This window comes from Aspergillus versicolor, assembly GCF_001890125.1.
Source record: "Aspergillus versicolor CBS 583.65 unplaced genomic scaffold ASPVEscaffold_1, whole genome shotgun sequence".
Classification (NCBI taxonomy): domain Eukaryota; kingdom Fungi; phylum Ascomycota; class Eurotiomycetes; order Eurotiales; family Aspergillaceae; genus Aspergillus; species Aspergillus versicolor.
Genome location: NW_024467524.1, coordinates 187,743 through 203,948, shown reverse-complemented (window position 1 = coordinate 203,948; position 16,206 = coordinate 187,743). Strand labels below are relative to the sequence as shown.

Genomic DNA, 16,206 nt, shown 5'->3' with positions numbered 1-16,206 from the left:
CAACAAAGCCTGTTATTTCTGGCTATGTGGATGAAATACAGCAGGAGAAAATAATTTACACAGAAACTTTTCTTCATTCAATACTCCATTGCGAATTATCAAAGTTGAATTTTACTCGTACATGGGGTGAAAATTCCTCCAAACGACTTGGATATCTGGGCAAACAAGAGAAAGAGATTCGAAGAGACCACAGCAAAGATAAAACTGAGAAAACCTATCTAGCCGAATCAATAAGCCCATCGAGACGGTCAGACCAGAGGTCGATTGTCTGATCGAAAGTCTCATCCTCGCCCAGCCACATTTTGTAACTGAGCCTGGCGTATGCCACCGCCTGGGAAACGAGTCGTGGTGCAATCTTGATATAAGCCCTAGCAAGAATCATCCAGCAGCGGATAGCTCTGCCCTGGAGCATGCCCCATTTCTCTACGTGGAGCTGAGTACCAGGGACGTATGGGAGCTCCGCGCCGGTAACGACGTAACTGAGTGATTCTAGAGTTTTCAAGGCAAACTTGACAGACTTGCGGGGGTTGTTGTGTGCAGCGTGATTGCTTGCAAGAGCAAGACACATTTCCCAGAGCTCGAGGCGCGGGACTTCCAAAGCTGGTCGACGATATGTCTTCTCCGTGGCAGAAATGATAGATTCGGCTTTGGCGAAATGTGGAACCTGGCGCGAGAGGGCCTTGTGCATGTCGGCAACTTCCGATTTCCTTGCTGAAGTTGCACTTTTCTCAGTTTCTCGATAGTCCTGACACAGAACGCAAGTGCAGTCGAACCCCCAGTGGCGCATGTTGCTGGGCATGGAGTCGTAGTCCGCCGCTCTGTACCAGATTGTTATCTCAGTGTTTGCAGGTATATCCTCAGTGGCACGAATGACCATCATGTCTCCAATGAACGCGTTCCTAGCATTGGAATGGCAGGCGTGGTTGATGTACGAGGCCATAGGCCAAAGGCCGCCAGAGGGAGAATCCTTGTCGAGCTCGACTTTTGGGCTGCGTCGCAGGGCATGGATATAGTGCTCCCGCGAGGAACGCGGACAAGAGAAGGAATTATTTGACAGAATCCGGTCAACGAGGAATCTGGACATGTTAGCATAATGGCTCTGAGATGTATCTGAAGGCGGCTCACGTATCCACGACAGGCATACCATCAACCTCCGAAACGGTGACGGGGTTGTACGATCCATGATGTAGAGCGGTGACAGCTGGCGCCATAGATGGGTTCTGTTGCAGTTTTTGCACGGCCAAGGGGGTCAAGTCTACATCAACACCCTTTGTCATCTCGCTCGTTTCTATGTTTATGAGAATCGAACGGTGCTGGTCAGGGTTGGCAATGTCGGAGAACACATATGCAAAGGCTTTCTCACAGATCAACAGATCGCCTGCCTGCACTGGCCTGGTGGTAAACAATCCTCGTCCTCGGGATTTCGTGTGTTTGACGGCGACTGGGCCAATGTAGGTGGCGCGGTCCAGAACGGGTGGAGAGCGTTTCCTTGCCTCTGCTTGCATTTGCTTGAATTGATACCGACCGTGTTTCTGTTCCTTAAGCCTTTCGCGAGCTCTTTTGAACTCGGCTTTGGCGGCGTCATAGTTGGGACAGGCTAAGGCGAGGGCTTGATGAGCTTCGCAAGATTCCTGGAATCTCTGGAGGTGGTACAGGGCTTGGGCCTTGCGAAATAGGGTCTTCTTGGAGGGTTGGGGCTCGGGCAATCCGTCAAGGTCGCGAAGTGCTGCGTCAAACTGATGGGTCTTCAGAAAACAGAGTGCACGATTCTGCCTGATAATGACGATTTCGGCCGTGGATGGAGAGCACTTCAGAGCCTGGGAGTAGCTATAGCCCACGTCAGCTCTGTCTACAAAAGAACCAGATATATCTTACCAATCGATAGCCTGGTGATACTTTCCCTGGCTGAACTTGTCATTTCCTGCTACTTTCCAATCATTGGCAGAACCATCGGCATTCATGACTTTTGGCCTCCATGACAGTGGGACGATGGGATCATATTCAGGTACAAAAATGATGTCGGAAACATGGTCAACGCGAATAGCATGATTCCCGGCAGCCACGACCTTCAGATAGGGTTCTTTCACCACCATCACTGTTCCTTGCGCAAGTCGGCCATCTCCAGTAAGGTGTACATCCTGGTTATAAAGTGTCAGCTGAACAACATCCCCCTCTTCATCCTCGACAATCAGCATCGCTCCCAGCATCAGACTTGGAGGTGTTACGGCCCTTAACACGATGTAGGAGCCACGATGATGGGTTTCCAGCATGAGGTCTTTGAACATACACGTCTGGAGCATATCCAACGGGGCAACCGACGGAGGATAAGCCGGTGGCAAGAACGAGGTACGAACGGGATTCTGGATCGGGTTGATCGTCGATATCTTCTGCTGAAACATGAATTGCATGATGGTCATCTCGCGCGACTGCATGATATCGGGATGCTGGCCTTTTCGAGACTGAGCGGCCTGTAGGGTGCGCATCTGTTGCTCAATGAGGTTACGCATATCAGCCTCGTCGAGGCCTTGAGGGGCAACCATCGTGTGAGCTGAGGATGAAACAGTTCTCCCGAGGTGTTTGGATAGGGGCAGAGAGGATGGATGTCAATAAAACGCGTTTTGTGTTATTCCAGTTTCTTCGCCACTGGACGCGTGCCCTTAAACTGTCAATTAACATGCGAACTTCATTCACTTGCTCATTCACTACTGTGGTTGCTCCACAGTTCGCTACAGCTCGGGCGAGACGGACTCACGAAACTTCTATACAAATCTGTTTAAGTGTTAGACGATCTAGCGTTCAATCGAACGGTGTTGGAATATGTTGGATGAAAATTCCACATAAAGGGCCAAATCAGCCATATGAGGGGGCGCACAAGTGACTATATTGGAATTGGTCTTGGGAGTGGACCGGGAAGTGCAATCCCACGCCGGTATCAGGTATTTCATTTAGTTTCTCCTTAACTATCTTGTTTTTATTCGCTTAGAGTACTTAAAACCTTGAAGCCTTTCACAACTGAAGAATATTCTACCAGTCGTGGACCCAAATCCCCTCCCTCTAGGAATGCCCGTATCATGCGGGACATCTCCTCGAGCCCATACGCTTCACAATCTCTCAATAAGTCCTGGACCCCTTTTCTCCAGTCGTCCGAGATGTGTCCATACCCAAGCAGCAGCCTGGCCATCTCGTGGAATTCACGGCAATTCTGTTCGCGGCAAAGAGCAACAACCAGGGTCAAAACGTTTATTCCTTTTCTAGTAGTAATATCGAGAGACTTGGTGGATAGGCAAAGCATCATTACCATTTCAGGTTGAGCACTCCGTATTGCTCGCTCCAAGGCCGTGCGGTCTTCACTATCTCGCGCATTAGGGTTCACTGTGTCCGATATAAGAAGCATTGACATCATTTTCGCTGCCGTCTCGTCCCCTACTGTCGCGCACCACGAGAGTGCTGTACGCCCATTAGAGTCAGTAGCGTCATACTCGCATCTCCTATCATTGTACAAGAGGCTGAATATCCCCATATACCCCATTTTCACACAGTACGTGAGCACGGGCGTACCGTCCGGCAATCGTGTCGTGGGATTAGCCCCGGCAGCGACAAGGAGCTGGGCATATCCCTTTCGAGACTTTTGGACAGCTAAAGCAAGTGCTGTATGTCCCGTGTGATCTTTATGTTCCATATCGACTTCACATGACACTGCTAAGAACTGAATGATATCATCGTTGAATGGTGTCAGGACTGCATTATGCAACGCCGTTTTACCAGAATTGTCTGCAGTGTTTGGGTCTCCCTGAGCTTCATGAAGTATTTTCATCACCGCCAGCCGGCCAGTGTGGTTCGTTCGGCCTTGAGCAGCCAGGGAAAAGAGAGTTTGCCCTTGCGAGTTTCGTTCATCGACAGTTTGGGGTGCATGTCGGAGTGCGGCGCTTGTGAGCCGGTCAAATCCTCTCTCGGCAGCATATTCCAGGAATGTCTGCCCAAGGAGTGAAGGCCAGCGTTCAATTAAGTGCTGGAAGCGGGAATTGCTACTTGTCCCATTCCCTATCACGGCGTTGGTATTCGTCACTACGTCGTGTTGACTAGTATTATAGAATAGCCCAATGTCTGGACCAAATTCCATTAGAAGCTCCACTACAGCCTCTGATGCAGCGTAGGAGAGGGTGGAGGCCGGACTAGTTGTCATTCTAACGGCGGACCGCCAGTGTACTTCCGCGCGCTTGTATTCACCCGTCTCTAGTATCTTGCGCAGAAGGGCCGTGTCCCCAAACTCCGAAATGTACGAGAGGAAACTGCGTGAGGATTTGAACAGTGCGTCTAACTTCATTTTTCTAGGGGCTTCGATGGACTGCTGCTCTGCTGTATCTGAATAGGTGTCCTCGGACGTATCAACACCCAGTAAGGCCCTCGCAGCGGCTTTGCCCCCGGAATATAATGCAGCAAGCAGTGGGTATCTGAATCGGCCACCAGCCATCAGCTCCAGATGACGAGATCTATCGGGGTGGATCCTGATCAGAGCCTCCGCTCCTTGCTCCGAAAGAATATACAAGCGGTGTGTTTCACGGCTATAGCGATGAGTGGAATGTTTTTGGAAGGTGTTGTAGAGGGGAATCCATTTGTCCACAACCAGATTTTCAAGGAACGACGTTTGCGACACTCCGAGGCGCTGTGCAGTGTTGGCATGGTGGATAATGTTATTAGCGGCGTACTCTACAAAGGGGAACTTGCTTAAGATTGTCTGGGCCTGATTTTCATCAAATGCAACACGCGCGTAACCAGCACGGCCACCATGGGATTTCAGGTCAGCTCCGAGCTGTAGTAGGCAGACCCTGGCAAACTGGGCATGACTCTCTCCTTCGATGTTACTTTCTCTGTTTGCCAGTTTCTTCATTCCCCCTTCCTTAAGGAGAAAATCTCGCACTGACTCGTGAATGAACTGGACGGTTGGTGCCTTGGACTTTGTGATCTCAGCTAATCCCTTCGACACGTCTAGAATAAACTTTCTCAGAACCTCTCCTGTCACCTCTGATTCGATGAGAGGATCTTGAAGCTGGTTCTCAGAGCCGGTAAGAACTGCAACCTGCAACTCTTGAGGACTGAGGGGCCGCTTGGAAAACAGGATAAATTGGATGCAGAGGACCATCTCATCTATATCTTTGGAATCTCTTGTGAGGATATCGAGGAACAGGTCATGCAATCCGGCCGGGATCTCGTCGAGCCGTCGTTTCAAGGCTTTGGTGCGACCTCGATCATGCTCCTTGTTCAGGATGGGCACAACCAAGGCGACCCAGAGAAAAATACCGGACGATTTTCTCGATATCTCAGCTTTGATCTCGTCAGCCTGAGGCGTATTCTCAATCTTGAGCTGAGACTCAATATAGAGGCGGATATCGTCTCCATGCTCGTGCTCTTTTTCCAGGACCAGTTGCAGTCCCGTTCTGATAGTGATCTCCGGATAGTGGCGACTGGAGAAACAAACTAGGAGCTCGCTTGCTTTCTCGCGGGCACCGAGCTCCTCAAATAGAGATACCATGTCACGGATATCATCCTCAGGGCATTCATCCAATGCGTCGACATAGCAAACGACGCGACGGTCTCGAAGGCGGCCGACAACCAGTCTAAATACCTCTTTGAGCATTTCCGATTGCCAACCACTGTTTCTGATGGTGTTCAGGCTGTTTGTGCCGCAGTGATCCAGGCACGGCATGAGATCAGACATTCTGGACAGCAGATTGAAAAGCAGCGAGCGATACATGCCATTGGTTGATCTTTCTAGAGCATCGCCTCGAGCATTGAAAAAGAACGATATGACGACGGCATTCTTCATGACCCTTTTTGCTTCCTGGAAGAGAAACTTCATCATAATTGACTTGCCCGCTCCGGGCTTTCCCTTAATCCAGAGAAACCCGTTGTGCTTCTCCAATTTTCCAGAGTCAAGCCACTCCTTGTACCGGCGAGATTGGAGCATCCAGCGGCAAGTCTTGCCTTGTGCGCCCTTAAGGGACATTTGGCGGGCATCAATCTGATCAAATCGGAGCATGTTTAGCAACTCCTTCCTCTGGCCATCCGACAGCGTCTCTTGATATGCATCGTCACCTTCTCCTTCATAAACCACAGCAAGGCGTTCCAATGGCTCGGACACGCTAGAGGCCCAAGATATCAAGAAAGCTTTGGCGCAAGAGGCAGCAGTTGCCGCGGCGTAGTTTTGCATTATCTTATTCTTATGGCTATCCGCGTAGTCGCACACGCCTTTTATAATGATGCAGGGCAGGCTGTCCCATATCCCAGCTCCTTCCATTTCAAATCCAATTACCTTCTCTCGCGCGGCAAGTGCGTCGCGGTGTTCACCGGATTTCATGACTGTATCAGCGGAAGCCATAGAGCCGAAATGAACACATGGCCTAGGAGAGTCTGCGCTCAGGCGATTTCTTTGTATTAGAGAACCCATGCATCCGAGCTTTCTGCAGCTGAGGTCTAGCGCTTTGTCGCAAACAGCGTCACGGCTGTAATGACAATCCGCACAGAGGCAGGTGGCATCAGGGTGCTGGTGATAGTGTTTATGGCGATAATCGGCGGGAAATAATTGATCTTGCGACGTTCCTGGATACTGCCATTTGCCATGGTGATCGCCTCGGAAGCTCTGCTGGTATTTCCAAGTATTCTCTTGCAGCTGGTCATGCATTCTCCGGGTCTTCAGACCGGACAAAAAGCTCCTGATCGTGCGATTGGGCCCACCGAGAATCTCTTTAACAGCTCCATTTCGCCTGAATCCATCGGGATACTGCTTGCCCAGGTCATATTCCACAACCTTGTCGCTGACAATAACGTCTCCCAGGATGATTTCGGTTTGTTCGGATGGAAATGGCACTGCGCCGCAGATCCCTACCAGGAGGCCCAGAGTGACCCTTGGAAAGCTCACCTGTAAGTTGGACGCAACGCTTGCTGCACTGGCTTTTCCCATTTCAGGAAGGCAGGTCAACACAACATTGTGAGTCCCAATCCGGCCTGTCCGGTACCAGTTCGGATCGCCTTGCCGCTTGCCGTACACGTTCGCGCCAAATTCATCGTAAGTCTCATCAAATAAGGCCTCGACGGCGTCAAACTCCAACGGCAAGGCGCAGATAATCGCCGTTTCGAATCCATTGCGAGATTGAGGGCGCATCCTAGTCCGCTTCGATAGGGCCTGGAAAGGGTATTCACATTGTCATCTGCACCAATACAAGGCTTCAAGGACGATTTTTACCCTCACCAGGCTGGAATATGTGAAGATATGAAGTTGACACGAGGTGAAGTTCTCTCGTTGGGATCAGCCTTGCTGCGCCACGTCGATACACGTGATGTCGTCAGTCATCACCAGAAAAAGACACTGGAATCGCAAATGTAAGACTTCGTCGTTGGAAGTTTTATAACTGTAGAGATGAAATATTAAAATCGTGGTTTGGTGGTGGGCCCACTGACGAGTAGAGTGTGAATCTCATCATGCCGGCCAGTGGGTCGAATCGAAAATATGTAAATGGCCGTTGGCACACATAACTGCCCCTACTAATCTATTTACCAAAGTTCCCTTGAACATCTTAAGCTGTGGGTCCGTTTTTGGCCACCTGGTTAAGCTTCTCCGATAAAGAACTGGCCCCAAGCAGAGCCGAAGTTAGGAGAGACCATTCCCTGGAAGCTGCCAACACCAGGGAACAAGAGGTCAGGCAAACCCACAAAGAAGGGTCATTGGCCGACTTACTAGTGCTGATTACAGCAGTCTGTTAGGAGAATTCTGAAAAAACTAATTTTACTAGTTACTAGGTGGCCGGGTAACCAATAAAGTTAGCATTCAGGAATGCTGTAAGATCTTGCAGTGAGCTCTTCAGATATTTTAGTGCTGATCGACGCTCCCTTGTGTAAAAGGAATGCTGGTTACCCAATCAACCTTCAATTTCCCATAAATATCAAGAGTTAGAACTGCTGTCAGAACTGGCGGTGAGTCCATTATATAGCATAGCTGCCCTCCCAAACATGCCATGGATATTCTCGGGCTCCATGGACAGACAGGCTTAACTTACAGCTCTTGGGAAAATTTTAGAAAGTGATAGAAATTATAAATTTAATCTACTATACTGTGAGGCTTGACTTGCGGCGATCTATAAGTTAGTTACCATAACTAACCCGTAGGTTAATTACTATTAAGAGGACTGTAGAACGCAGCAATGCAAAAGCTAAGGTTAAACCTTGACGACAATCTTTCCTGTAGTCGCTCCCGACTTGATCTTCTTGATCGCCTTGGGCATGTCGTGGAAATCGAATATCGTGTCTATCACCGTCCGAACCTTCCCAGCGGCCATCCACTGGGCAATGTGTTCGAATCCTGCCAGGTTGTTCTTTGCGAAATAGACCTCGAACTTGGCCCGCCCGCCACCAAACATGAATGGACAAAGCATGTTCCTGCAGATAGTCTGCACGACGCTAGCCATTATACCACCAGGAACCATGACGAATTTGCCGCCCTGATCAATGAATTTCGTCGAGGCTCTGTACAGATCGGTTTTCTCCTGATATGCATAGTCGACAACTAAATTGAAAACCCTGCCTTTTCCGCTCAACACCGAAACCACATCTCGAGCGCGATAGTCAATCACTTCATCGGCTCCGAGCCCTTCGCAAAGACTAATTTTGTTTGTAGAGCATGATACTGTTACATGGCATCCCTGGGCTTTGGCGAACTGAATAGCAAAGGTTCCGACACCCCCTGTACCTCCATTTATGAAGATCCTATCACCCGCTTTGCAGTTTGGAACAATAGTCTCATAGGCAGTAATGGCTGCTGTGCCAACACCAGCGGCTTGTTCATAGTCAATGTTTGGCGGGATTAGCACACATCCCTCTAGTTCAGCTGTCGTAAACTCCGCCATAGTGCCAGGGATGCCTCTGGGCGTGTCTACCCTCCCAAACACGCGGTCGCCAATGCACAGGGAAGTAACGCTGCTTCCAATCGAAACGACTATGCCGCTAAAATCCATGCCGGGCAGTGGTGTTTGCTTGATTATGGCGTTTGCGGGCCAAGTCATCTCCGCAAACAGAGGGTCTGCTGGATTGACACCCACGCACTTGACTTGGACGAGAATCTCTTCGGCCTTGAGACATTCCGATGGCCGGGGGTGCGTCTCCTCCAGCTCCATTCCGTCTTCCAGCGGCAGCTTCGGGAATCTGTGTATCCAGGCACGCATCGTGTTGCTCACCGGCATTGTCATAGCTTAAAAGGCATGCATGCACGAGAAACAGGGTATGAAATAATAAATTGATGTTTATCCTTCTGGCCCTCTAATTGGTGCCGTTACTGTTTTTATATACTTCTAATATGGTGCAGAGATGAAGGTTCAGGCAATCGATTTTTCGGATTGTCGGGTGAAATTCTGAACCGCGGAAAGCGATTATACAGGAGTTTCCGAGATTAAATCGTAGTTAACATGCTGTCGGTATTGAGGAGCGCCGGGCAGGGTGCGGATACATGGATTCTTTGGTGCGCCACGGCCCGGACATACCAGCGCGTGCAATCTCGGTTTCTATTGAAGCGATTGAAGCGTCGCAGAGACATGAGAGCCAGTATACTGTCAGGGAAATGCGGTTACAAAATCCAAGACGGACATAAGCATGCCTGAACAGGCGAAAAGGGTCCCTCGACCTCCACAGCCCTTGCGCGCGCATACGCGACTCGCACATTCCTGTTTTCTATCGTGCGGCTGTATGCTTCTTTCAATATCCTCGAATCGCCCCTCTATGACCTATCTTTGGCGACGTTTGCGATCGAGTTGGTGTGTTTGGTCAATGACAGTATGGTGTTTGGTTATATCAGGAAGGACTCCCGGCTTTTCCTTCACTTCGCGCTGGTGGTGACAATGGTCGGATGTTCGCTGTGGTGTCGGCCGTATCATGTGGGTTGGGAGCCACTAGATATTCCCTGTTATTAGGCGGGGTCTGAGTATGATGAGAGGACGAAGAGTGTCTTTCTCTTTCTATAGTCAGTCTAGGGCATCCGAGCTAGTACGGTGAGCGCCAATCAAGTGTTTAAGGCGGTGCGCTGTTGGATTCCTTCGGCTAATCCTATATCATAGGATGCTATCATCATTACAAGGAAGACACGAGGGTTGCCATTGGGATCGGCAAGATTTACTGGCATAAGACTAGACATGGGAGTGGGCGGAGTGGATGGAATGGCCGACGCGGTTTTCTGGCGCAATCGACGGTGGATGCCATGATACCGGATTCATGTTAATTAGCAATTGAATCATCTTAGAATGCCTGGCAGGCTCAGCTCGCCCAAGGTGGCTCAATTCAATCCACAGCATTGTGTAATAACTATACAATCCTATATAATTACCACCTAGTAGGCCTCTGGCCAATGCATATACTTCACAAAAGTCCATCCGATTTCTTTCAGACAGTCCGCTTAACTAACAGCGACGCTGTGGTTCCTCCGATTCCTCCGCCCCTCTATCGGTGGTCTAACAACGCCCACCAGTCAAGATCTCAGGCAGCTCGCAGCGTCCGGGCCGGACCCGGACCGGCGCGGGGGGAATGCAGGGCTTCAGACTCGTCCAGGACATCCACACTTTCAGTCGAGGATGCCCGTCAACGATTTCTGCGGGGATGTCTCCACCGACCACAGTTTCCTGGGGAATCCCTGAAACCCCTGTATTCCCTGCGAGGAACTCAACGTCTGGTGAATCGTCCTGATCTGTTTGCAATGGCCTCCGTCGCCAGGCGTTCCGCCCAGGCCTGCACGCGATGTCGCCAGCAGAAGGTACCCAGTGTGCTCTCTAACCTCCGGCGACAACTAACAAGGCCGACTTTCAGATGAAGTGCTCCGGCGACCCAGCCCCCTGTGAGCGCTGTGCCAAATTCGGGCGCGAGTGCGTGTTTGAAACTGTCAGCAGAGACTACACCGGCTCTCTACAGTCCCCGCTCACCCTGTCCGACCAGCCCCATAACTCCCTGGATCGCATTGATCAGGACGACAGTCGCCCATCGGGAGCCCGCAAGCGAAGTTTCCACGAGAGCAGCGATGTCAAGTTCGCCCGCAAGGCCCATTGTCCTCCTCCGCGCTATGCAGAGTTCACCCCCGAGGTCCCCACGGCATACTCGACCGTCCAAGAGCTGGAGGAACGTCATCTGTGGCCGCGGCCGCATAGTTCATCTGACCCTGCGTCAAGCCGGTGTTCGAGTGGAGGGCCGACCCTCGCCTCATGTCTGGCAGACGCGCAAGTCTCTCTCGCAGAGGCGCGAGAGATGTTTGCATTGTTCGGTGAGCGCATGGCCGTCTATATTCCCAGCTTTTACGCGACCGACTTTGGCAGCCTACCGGCCCAACCAGTCTTCACTTTGGCTGCGATCTACATCATGGTACGATATCTGCCGGATTCGTTGAATCTGCGCACTCGCGTGGGCCGCGTGCTCCGTCGACTGCTCGCTGACCTGCTGTTATCTCCCACCACGGATGATTCGCAGACTGCCCTCGGCAACATGCACGGCCTGACGATCCTCTACAGCTGCTGCGAGGCTACTGGGCCCAGCTCCAGCGGCACCGAGAGTTTTGATATGCTGACCGCCAAGGGACTGACCGAGGCGTACGCGGTGAAATTGAAACTGGGTGTCAACTGCTCCTTCAACAAGGTCTATGCGCAGCTGTCGTTAGTCTGGGTCGTGTGGCTGTACACCATGAGCCATCAGTACGAGTGCCCCTGGATCCCGTCACCGTACCCTATTAACTCGGATTTCCCCTGTAGTTCCGCCATCATACATGGCTGCCCTCGATCCCTTTCGGCGTCCCCACAGCTCCTGCGGGCCAAAGCTGCCCTGGAACAGAGTGTTGACCATCCCCGAATTCGCGTGCTCTTGGGCGAGTGTGAGTTGTGTCTGCTCTGGGAGAGATCAATCAACACGCCTGGCGCCTCCCCCGCAACCGTCGACGATACCCTGAACACCTGGCAGCTTGACTGGCAGCACTTTCTGGCGAGCAGTAAGCATCTCAACCCGTATGTGGCACCGTATGTTCCGCTAATTAAGGAATGCGCAAAAGACACCGCACCAAGCCGACAGCTGCAGTTTCATTTCTTCTTCACCCGGTTCCATCTTCTCACCCATCTCTCGGATGGGAACGGAGAACATCGCGTAGCCGTAGCAGAGAGTCTCGATGCCGCGCACGACTTTCTGCAGTCCATGCGTGGACTGTCCCCAATCGCAAAGGATCGTCTCCGTTACATGGGCGACTTTGGCTTTGTGCTGATGGCCTACGGCTGCTTGTACGTCCTTCGGGCCCTGGAGTCCAATACTATCGTCCCTGCACGTCGGGTCGGCTTTCTGCAGCTCGTGGATGAGCTAGGCGCGCTGATGCAGTCACTTGGACCGCAGACCAACACCCGTCCGTCTGTCTACGGGGTTGCCATCCGGTCCATGTGCAAACAACACCAGGGCACGCTAGTAGAGATCATACCGACTAGTGCAGAGGACGGGAGTCCGACGCAGGGTCCTGTTGGTATCCAATCCCTCATGCACGCCTCGCAGACGGAGCCCAATCTCGTTATGCCGGCAGACGCGACCATGGTCCCGGCCATGCTCAGCCAGGCGGAGATTTGGGAGTTGGATCATGATCTGTCGATATTGGACGGGCTGATGGCTGGAATCCCCGTGCCAGAGTATCCATAAGCAACGACTACACGGGAGGCGATGCTATAAGTCCGGCTCATGGCGCCAGCCATGGAGCACTGGCTGGTCGTCCCGTTCTCGCTTCATCCGGGCCGAACGAGCGCTGTCTCTAGGTCATCCTGGTCGTATCCGGCCCGGACGTGCCAAGCGGGGATTCATCGACCTGGGGAAGTTGAGGCGACTGGATCTGGAGACGTGTGGGGGATCGTTTTCTTCTCTTGACTGATGATACTATATATTCGTTCGCCACACTCCGTCTAGTACCGAGCTGTCCATTATCAACCTGAACCGTCAATCGAACGATCAACCACCATGTCGAAGAAGGATGTATCTGTCCACGAAGGAGCCAGTCCAGAGCTTGAGATCGGACTTTCCCTGGGTCTGTCCGAGGCGGAGCAGAAACGCATCAAGCGACGCATCGACAGGCGGCTGATCCCAATCGTAGGGCTTATGTACTGTGTCTCCCTGGTCGATCGCACCAACGTTGCCGCTGCCAGCGTCGCCGGTATGATTGAGGATCTGAACTTGATTGGAAACCGATACGTTCGTTGCATCTTTGGTTCCATCCGCTTTCTTCGCCTGTCGGGCTAATAATGCCAATGCTAGTCGGTAATCACTCTCGTCTTTTTCACCACGTATATCGTCTTCCAGCCTCCGTCGACGATTTTGGTGCGCATACTGGGTCCGCGCGTGCATCTCGGTGGCATCACGCTGCTCTGGGGTGCAGTCATGATCGGGATGGGCTTCACGAGGACGTGGGAGCAACTGGCTGCTCTGCGTGTCGTTCTTGGCTTGTTTGAAGCCGGATTCTTCCCAAGCTGCATCTATCTCCTCAGCACCTGGTACACGCGCTGTAAGCGGCCCGATTCGTACACCTCCTCGAGCGTTGTTACTGACTGGAGTAGACGAAATGGGGACGAGGTACAGCTTGTTCTACGCCTTTGGAGCTGTCGCCGGAGCCCTTGCGGGCCTCATGGCTTATGGTGTAAGTGTCCTGCCCTCCTGCCGGTACGAAGACTCACCTGGCTCCGCCGATAGCTGGTACACATGGACGGGATCCGCGACATGCGAGGATGGCGCTGGCTCTTTGTCGTGAAAGGCATCCTCACCTGTGTGATAGCCCTGGCAGGCTTTCTGCTGCTGGTTGACTTTCCAGACTCGAACCGGAGCACCTGGAGGTTTCTGTCCCAGAGCGAGCGCGCCTGGGTCGTGTCGCGCGTGGATGCCGACCGGGGCGATAGCACAGTGACCAAATTCTCCCTCAAACGCTTTGCTGGGCATGGCCTGGATTTCAAACTATGGCTGTTCGGGCTGCTGTTCTTCTTTACCTCGTCGCAAGGCTACGCGCTCTCCTTTTTCACCCCCATCATCCTGACTACCGGCATGGGCTTTGACGCCACAATGACCCAGATTCTGCAGATTACCCCGATGCTCTGGGGTGCCTGCTGCATGTTTGCCATCGGCTGGCTGGGCGACCGATGGAGGGTCCGCGGGCCACTCATCGTCTTCAACATGACCGTTGCCATCGTGGGGCTTGCCTTGATCGGCTTTCACAGCCTGACGGGGGTGCGGTTTCTCGGGCTATTCCTCGCGAGCGGGGGCTCCAACTCCAACATTCCGTTGATCATGGCCTACCAGGCAAACAATATCCGGGGCCAGTGGAAGCGCGCCTCGGCCAGTGCAATCCTGGTGGGGCTGGGGGGTGTCGGAGGCATTGCCGGCAGCCTCGTATTTCGGTAGGGTTAAATTCCCCCCTGGCTGGGGGGGCGTATGCTAACGACCAAAACAAGCCCTTCGGATGCTCCTCTGTTTCGGCCGGGTCTCTGGGCCTGCATCGCGTTCTGCGTCGCCAGCATTGTCCTGGTGCTTGTGCTTAGCCCCTACTTCTGGTACATGAACCGCCGGGCTGATCGGGGCGAAATCGTCCTTGAGGACGAAGAAGACAGAGAGGTACGCATTTTTGTTTCCTGAGCTCTTGCACTGACCTCATCGAATTGTAGGTTCTGGACTCGGAGACAGCACATTTCCGGTATACATATTAGTTCTTAGTGGGCACGTAGGTAGTAGTTCCTGTTGCCCTACTTTATATTTCTATTACTCTAGCGCCGAGATAGTGTTCGCTCGGCAGAAAAACAGCTCAACGTATTTATTTCCCTTCTCGATATACCAACGTACTGTTGACACGGCTGTAGACAAGCACCTTAAAAAGCTCATCTGCGTATCTCAGCGCCTTCCAGCCCCCTCGTTTGCACTGCGATGGTGACCCATCCAAGGGGCCGGATATGCTGCGCATAATACCTAGAACAAGTCCATTGAATGCTGCCTGTGGCGCAGATGGGGCGTGGGGTTGAGACGAAAGGAATTGTACCCATACGGCTAGGGCTCATAATGCGATAAGGAGCATAAGGCCACCAACTACACTATGGCAAAAGGAGAGAATGAGGGAGACAGACAATGTTAGAAACAGTGTGTTGCACATTACAGCGCATAGGCCTAGCTGGTCGGGTCGTTTCCGAGGCTATGAAGATTTATCTGCCCAGAAAACTACTGAATATCCGCAACCCAGCCATGGTCACAAATGCAAGACACCTTGCAGAGGGAGCTTCCGGCTGCTGGACCCAACCCACACCGAGTAGTCACCAGGCTGAAGGAGCCACTTCTGCGCCGCCGGATCCCAGACACTGAGATCGCGTCGTGTTAGATTGAATGTCACCTTGGCTGTCTTTCCGGGCCGAATTTCAGGCTTCTGAAACCCGCGGAGCTGCCTAACCGGCGCCCCTGGGATACCCACGTACAATTGAGCCGCTTCGGCACCGGCAACCGATCCCGTATTCTGTACCTCACACGTTACTGTTGCGACTATATCCCAAAGGTCATCCTGTCCTCCCGGAACCACTACACCCCCTGGATACTTCCTAGGGCGTGACTGATGGCGCTTGATCCTGAGGCGGGAGTAGCGGAAAGAAGTGTAGCTCAGTCCAAATCCAAATTCATACCGGGGGTTGATACGCTCTTTGTCAAACCGACGATAATCGACATAGACCCCCTCGGAGAAGTTGCTCTGTGGGAACTCCAGGAAGCTTACCTGCCTCCCATGTCAACTTCTCAGCTAACTCCCACCCTGTTTCCTGAGAGTGAATTAGACTGTTAATTACCAGTCACCTATCTTACAGACTATAAATCTTATACCTATATCTACTACTTACTATAACTACCTATAGTAGCCCTGTCATATTATAAGGAAGTATTAGCTACCTATATATAGTTATGCTAAGGTACTAATAACTCTATAGTAGTATTAATTAATTGAAAATTAAGACATCTTACTCTCTCTAGAATCTAGATAAACTAAGCTATATAATTATATAAGAGAGAGAGTAGAAATTTTATTTATTATTAATAATTAATATAGAAAGGCAGGTATATAGGCAGTATATAGAGCACTAACAGTAAAAAATAGTTGTTTCAGAATTCTCCTAACAGGCCGCCGTGGCTGATGTGAAATTTGGCCAGGCCCAC

General features: G+C 51.7%; 6 protein-coding genes across 6 annotated transcripts; 2 read left to right on the top strand and 4 right to left on the bottom strand.

The window, feature by feature from the left end:
* Window positions 1-214: 214 nt before the first annotated feature.
* On the bottom strand, window positions 215-2,507 carry ASPVEDRAFT_120985 (uncharacterized protein; the record flags this gene model as incomplete). The annotated part of the gene is made up of 3 exons (XM_040805843.1): window positions 215-1,076; window positions 1,126-1,827; window positions 1,876-2,507. The coding sequence occupies 3 exons, from the start codon at window positions 2,505-2,507 to the stop codon at window positions 215-217; spliced, it is 2,196 nt and encodes a 731-aa protein (XP_040661599.1).
* A 399-nt stretch (window positions 2,508-2,906) lies between these two features.
* Window positions 2,907-7,468, bottom strand: ASPVEDRAFT_35146 (uncharacterized protein). The gene has a single exon (XM_040810934.1). It carries the CDS (start codon window positions 7,157-7,159, stop codon window positions 2,972-2,974), a length of 4,188 nt encoding a protein of 1,395 aa, XP_040661598.1. The 5' UTR covers window positions 7,160-7,468; the 3' UTR covers window positions 2,907-2,971.
* A 709-nt stretch (window positions 7,469-8,177) lies between these two features.
* ASPVEDRAFT_206102 (NAD(P)-dependent alcohol dehydrogenase) lies at window positions 8,178-9,342 on the bottom strand. The gene has a single exon (XM_040809435.1). It carries the CDS (start codon window positions 9,234-9,236, stop codon window positions 8,211-8,213), a length of 1,026 nt encoding a protein of 341 aa, XP_040661597.1. The 5' UTR covers window positions 9,237-9,342; the 3' UTR covers window positions 8,178-8,210.
* A 1,497-nt stretch (window positions 9,343-10,839) lies between these two features.
* ASPVEDRAFT_119842 (Zn(II)2Cys6 transcription factor domain-containing protein) lies at window positions 10,840-12,687 on the top strand (the record flags this gene model as incomplete). The annotated part of the gene is made up of 3 exons (XM_040805742.1): window positions 10,840-11,711; window positions 11,769-12,001; window positions 12,062-12,687. 3 exons carry the CDS (start codon window positions 10,840-10,842, stop codon window positions 12,685-12,687), a joined length of 1,731 nt encoding a protein of 576 aa, XP_040661596.1.
* A 312-nt stretch (window positions 12,688-12,999) lies between these two features.
* Window positions 13,000-14,658, top strand: ASPVEDRAFT_120376 (uncharacterized protein; the record flags this gene model as incomplete). Its single annotated transcript, XM_040805793.1, has 5 exons — window positions 13,000-13,230; window positions 13,294-13,540; window positions 13,593-13,672; window positions 13,726-14,423; window positions 14,478-14,658. 5 exons carry the CDS (start codon window positions 13,000-13,002, stop codon window positions 14,656-14,658), a joined length of 1,437 nt encoding a protein of 478 aa, XP_040661595.1.
* A 596-nt stretch (window positions 14,659-15,254) lies between these two features.
* Window positions 15,255-15,783, bottom strand: ASPVEDRAFT_871242 (uncharacterized protein; the record flags this gene model as incomplete). The annotated part of the gene is made up of 2 exons (XM_040817983.1): window positions 15,255-15,746; window positions 15,773-15,783. The coding sequence occupies 2 exons, from the start codon at window positions 15,781-15,783 to the stop codon at window positions 15,260-15,262; spliced, it is 498 nt and encodes a 165-aa protein (XP_040661594.1). The 3' UTR covers window positions 15,255-15,259.
* Between the last annotated feature and the right edge of the window lie 423 nt (window positions 15,784-16,206).

Coding starts and splice junctions, on each gene's coding strand:
- ASPVEDRAFT_206102 (XM_040809435.1), bottom strand. CDS start 9,236: ATGACAATGCCGGTGAGCAACACGATGCGTGCCTGGATACACAGATTC.
- ASPVEDRAFT_35146 (XM_040810934.1), bottom strand. CDS start 7,159: ATGCGCCCTCAATCTCGCAATGGATTCGAAACGGCGATTATCTGCGCC.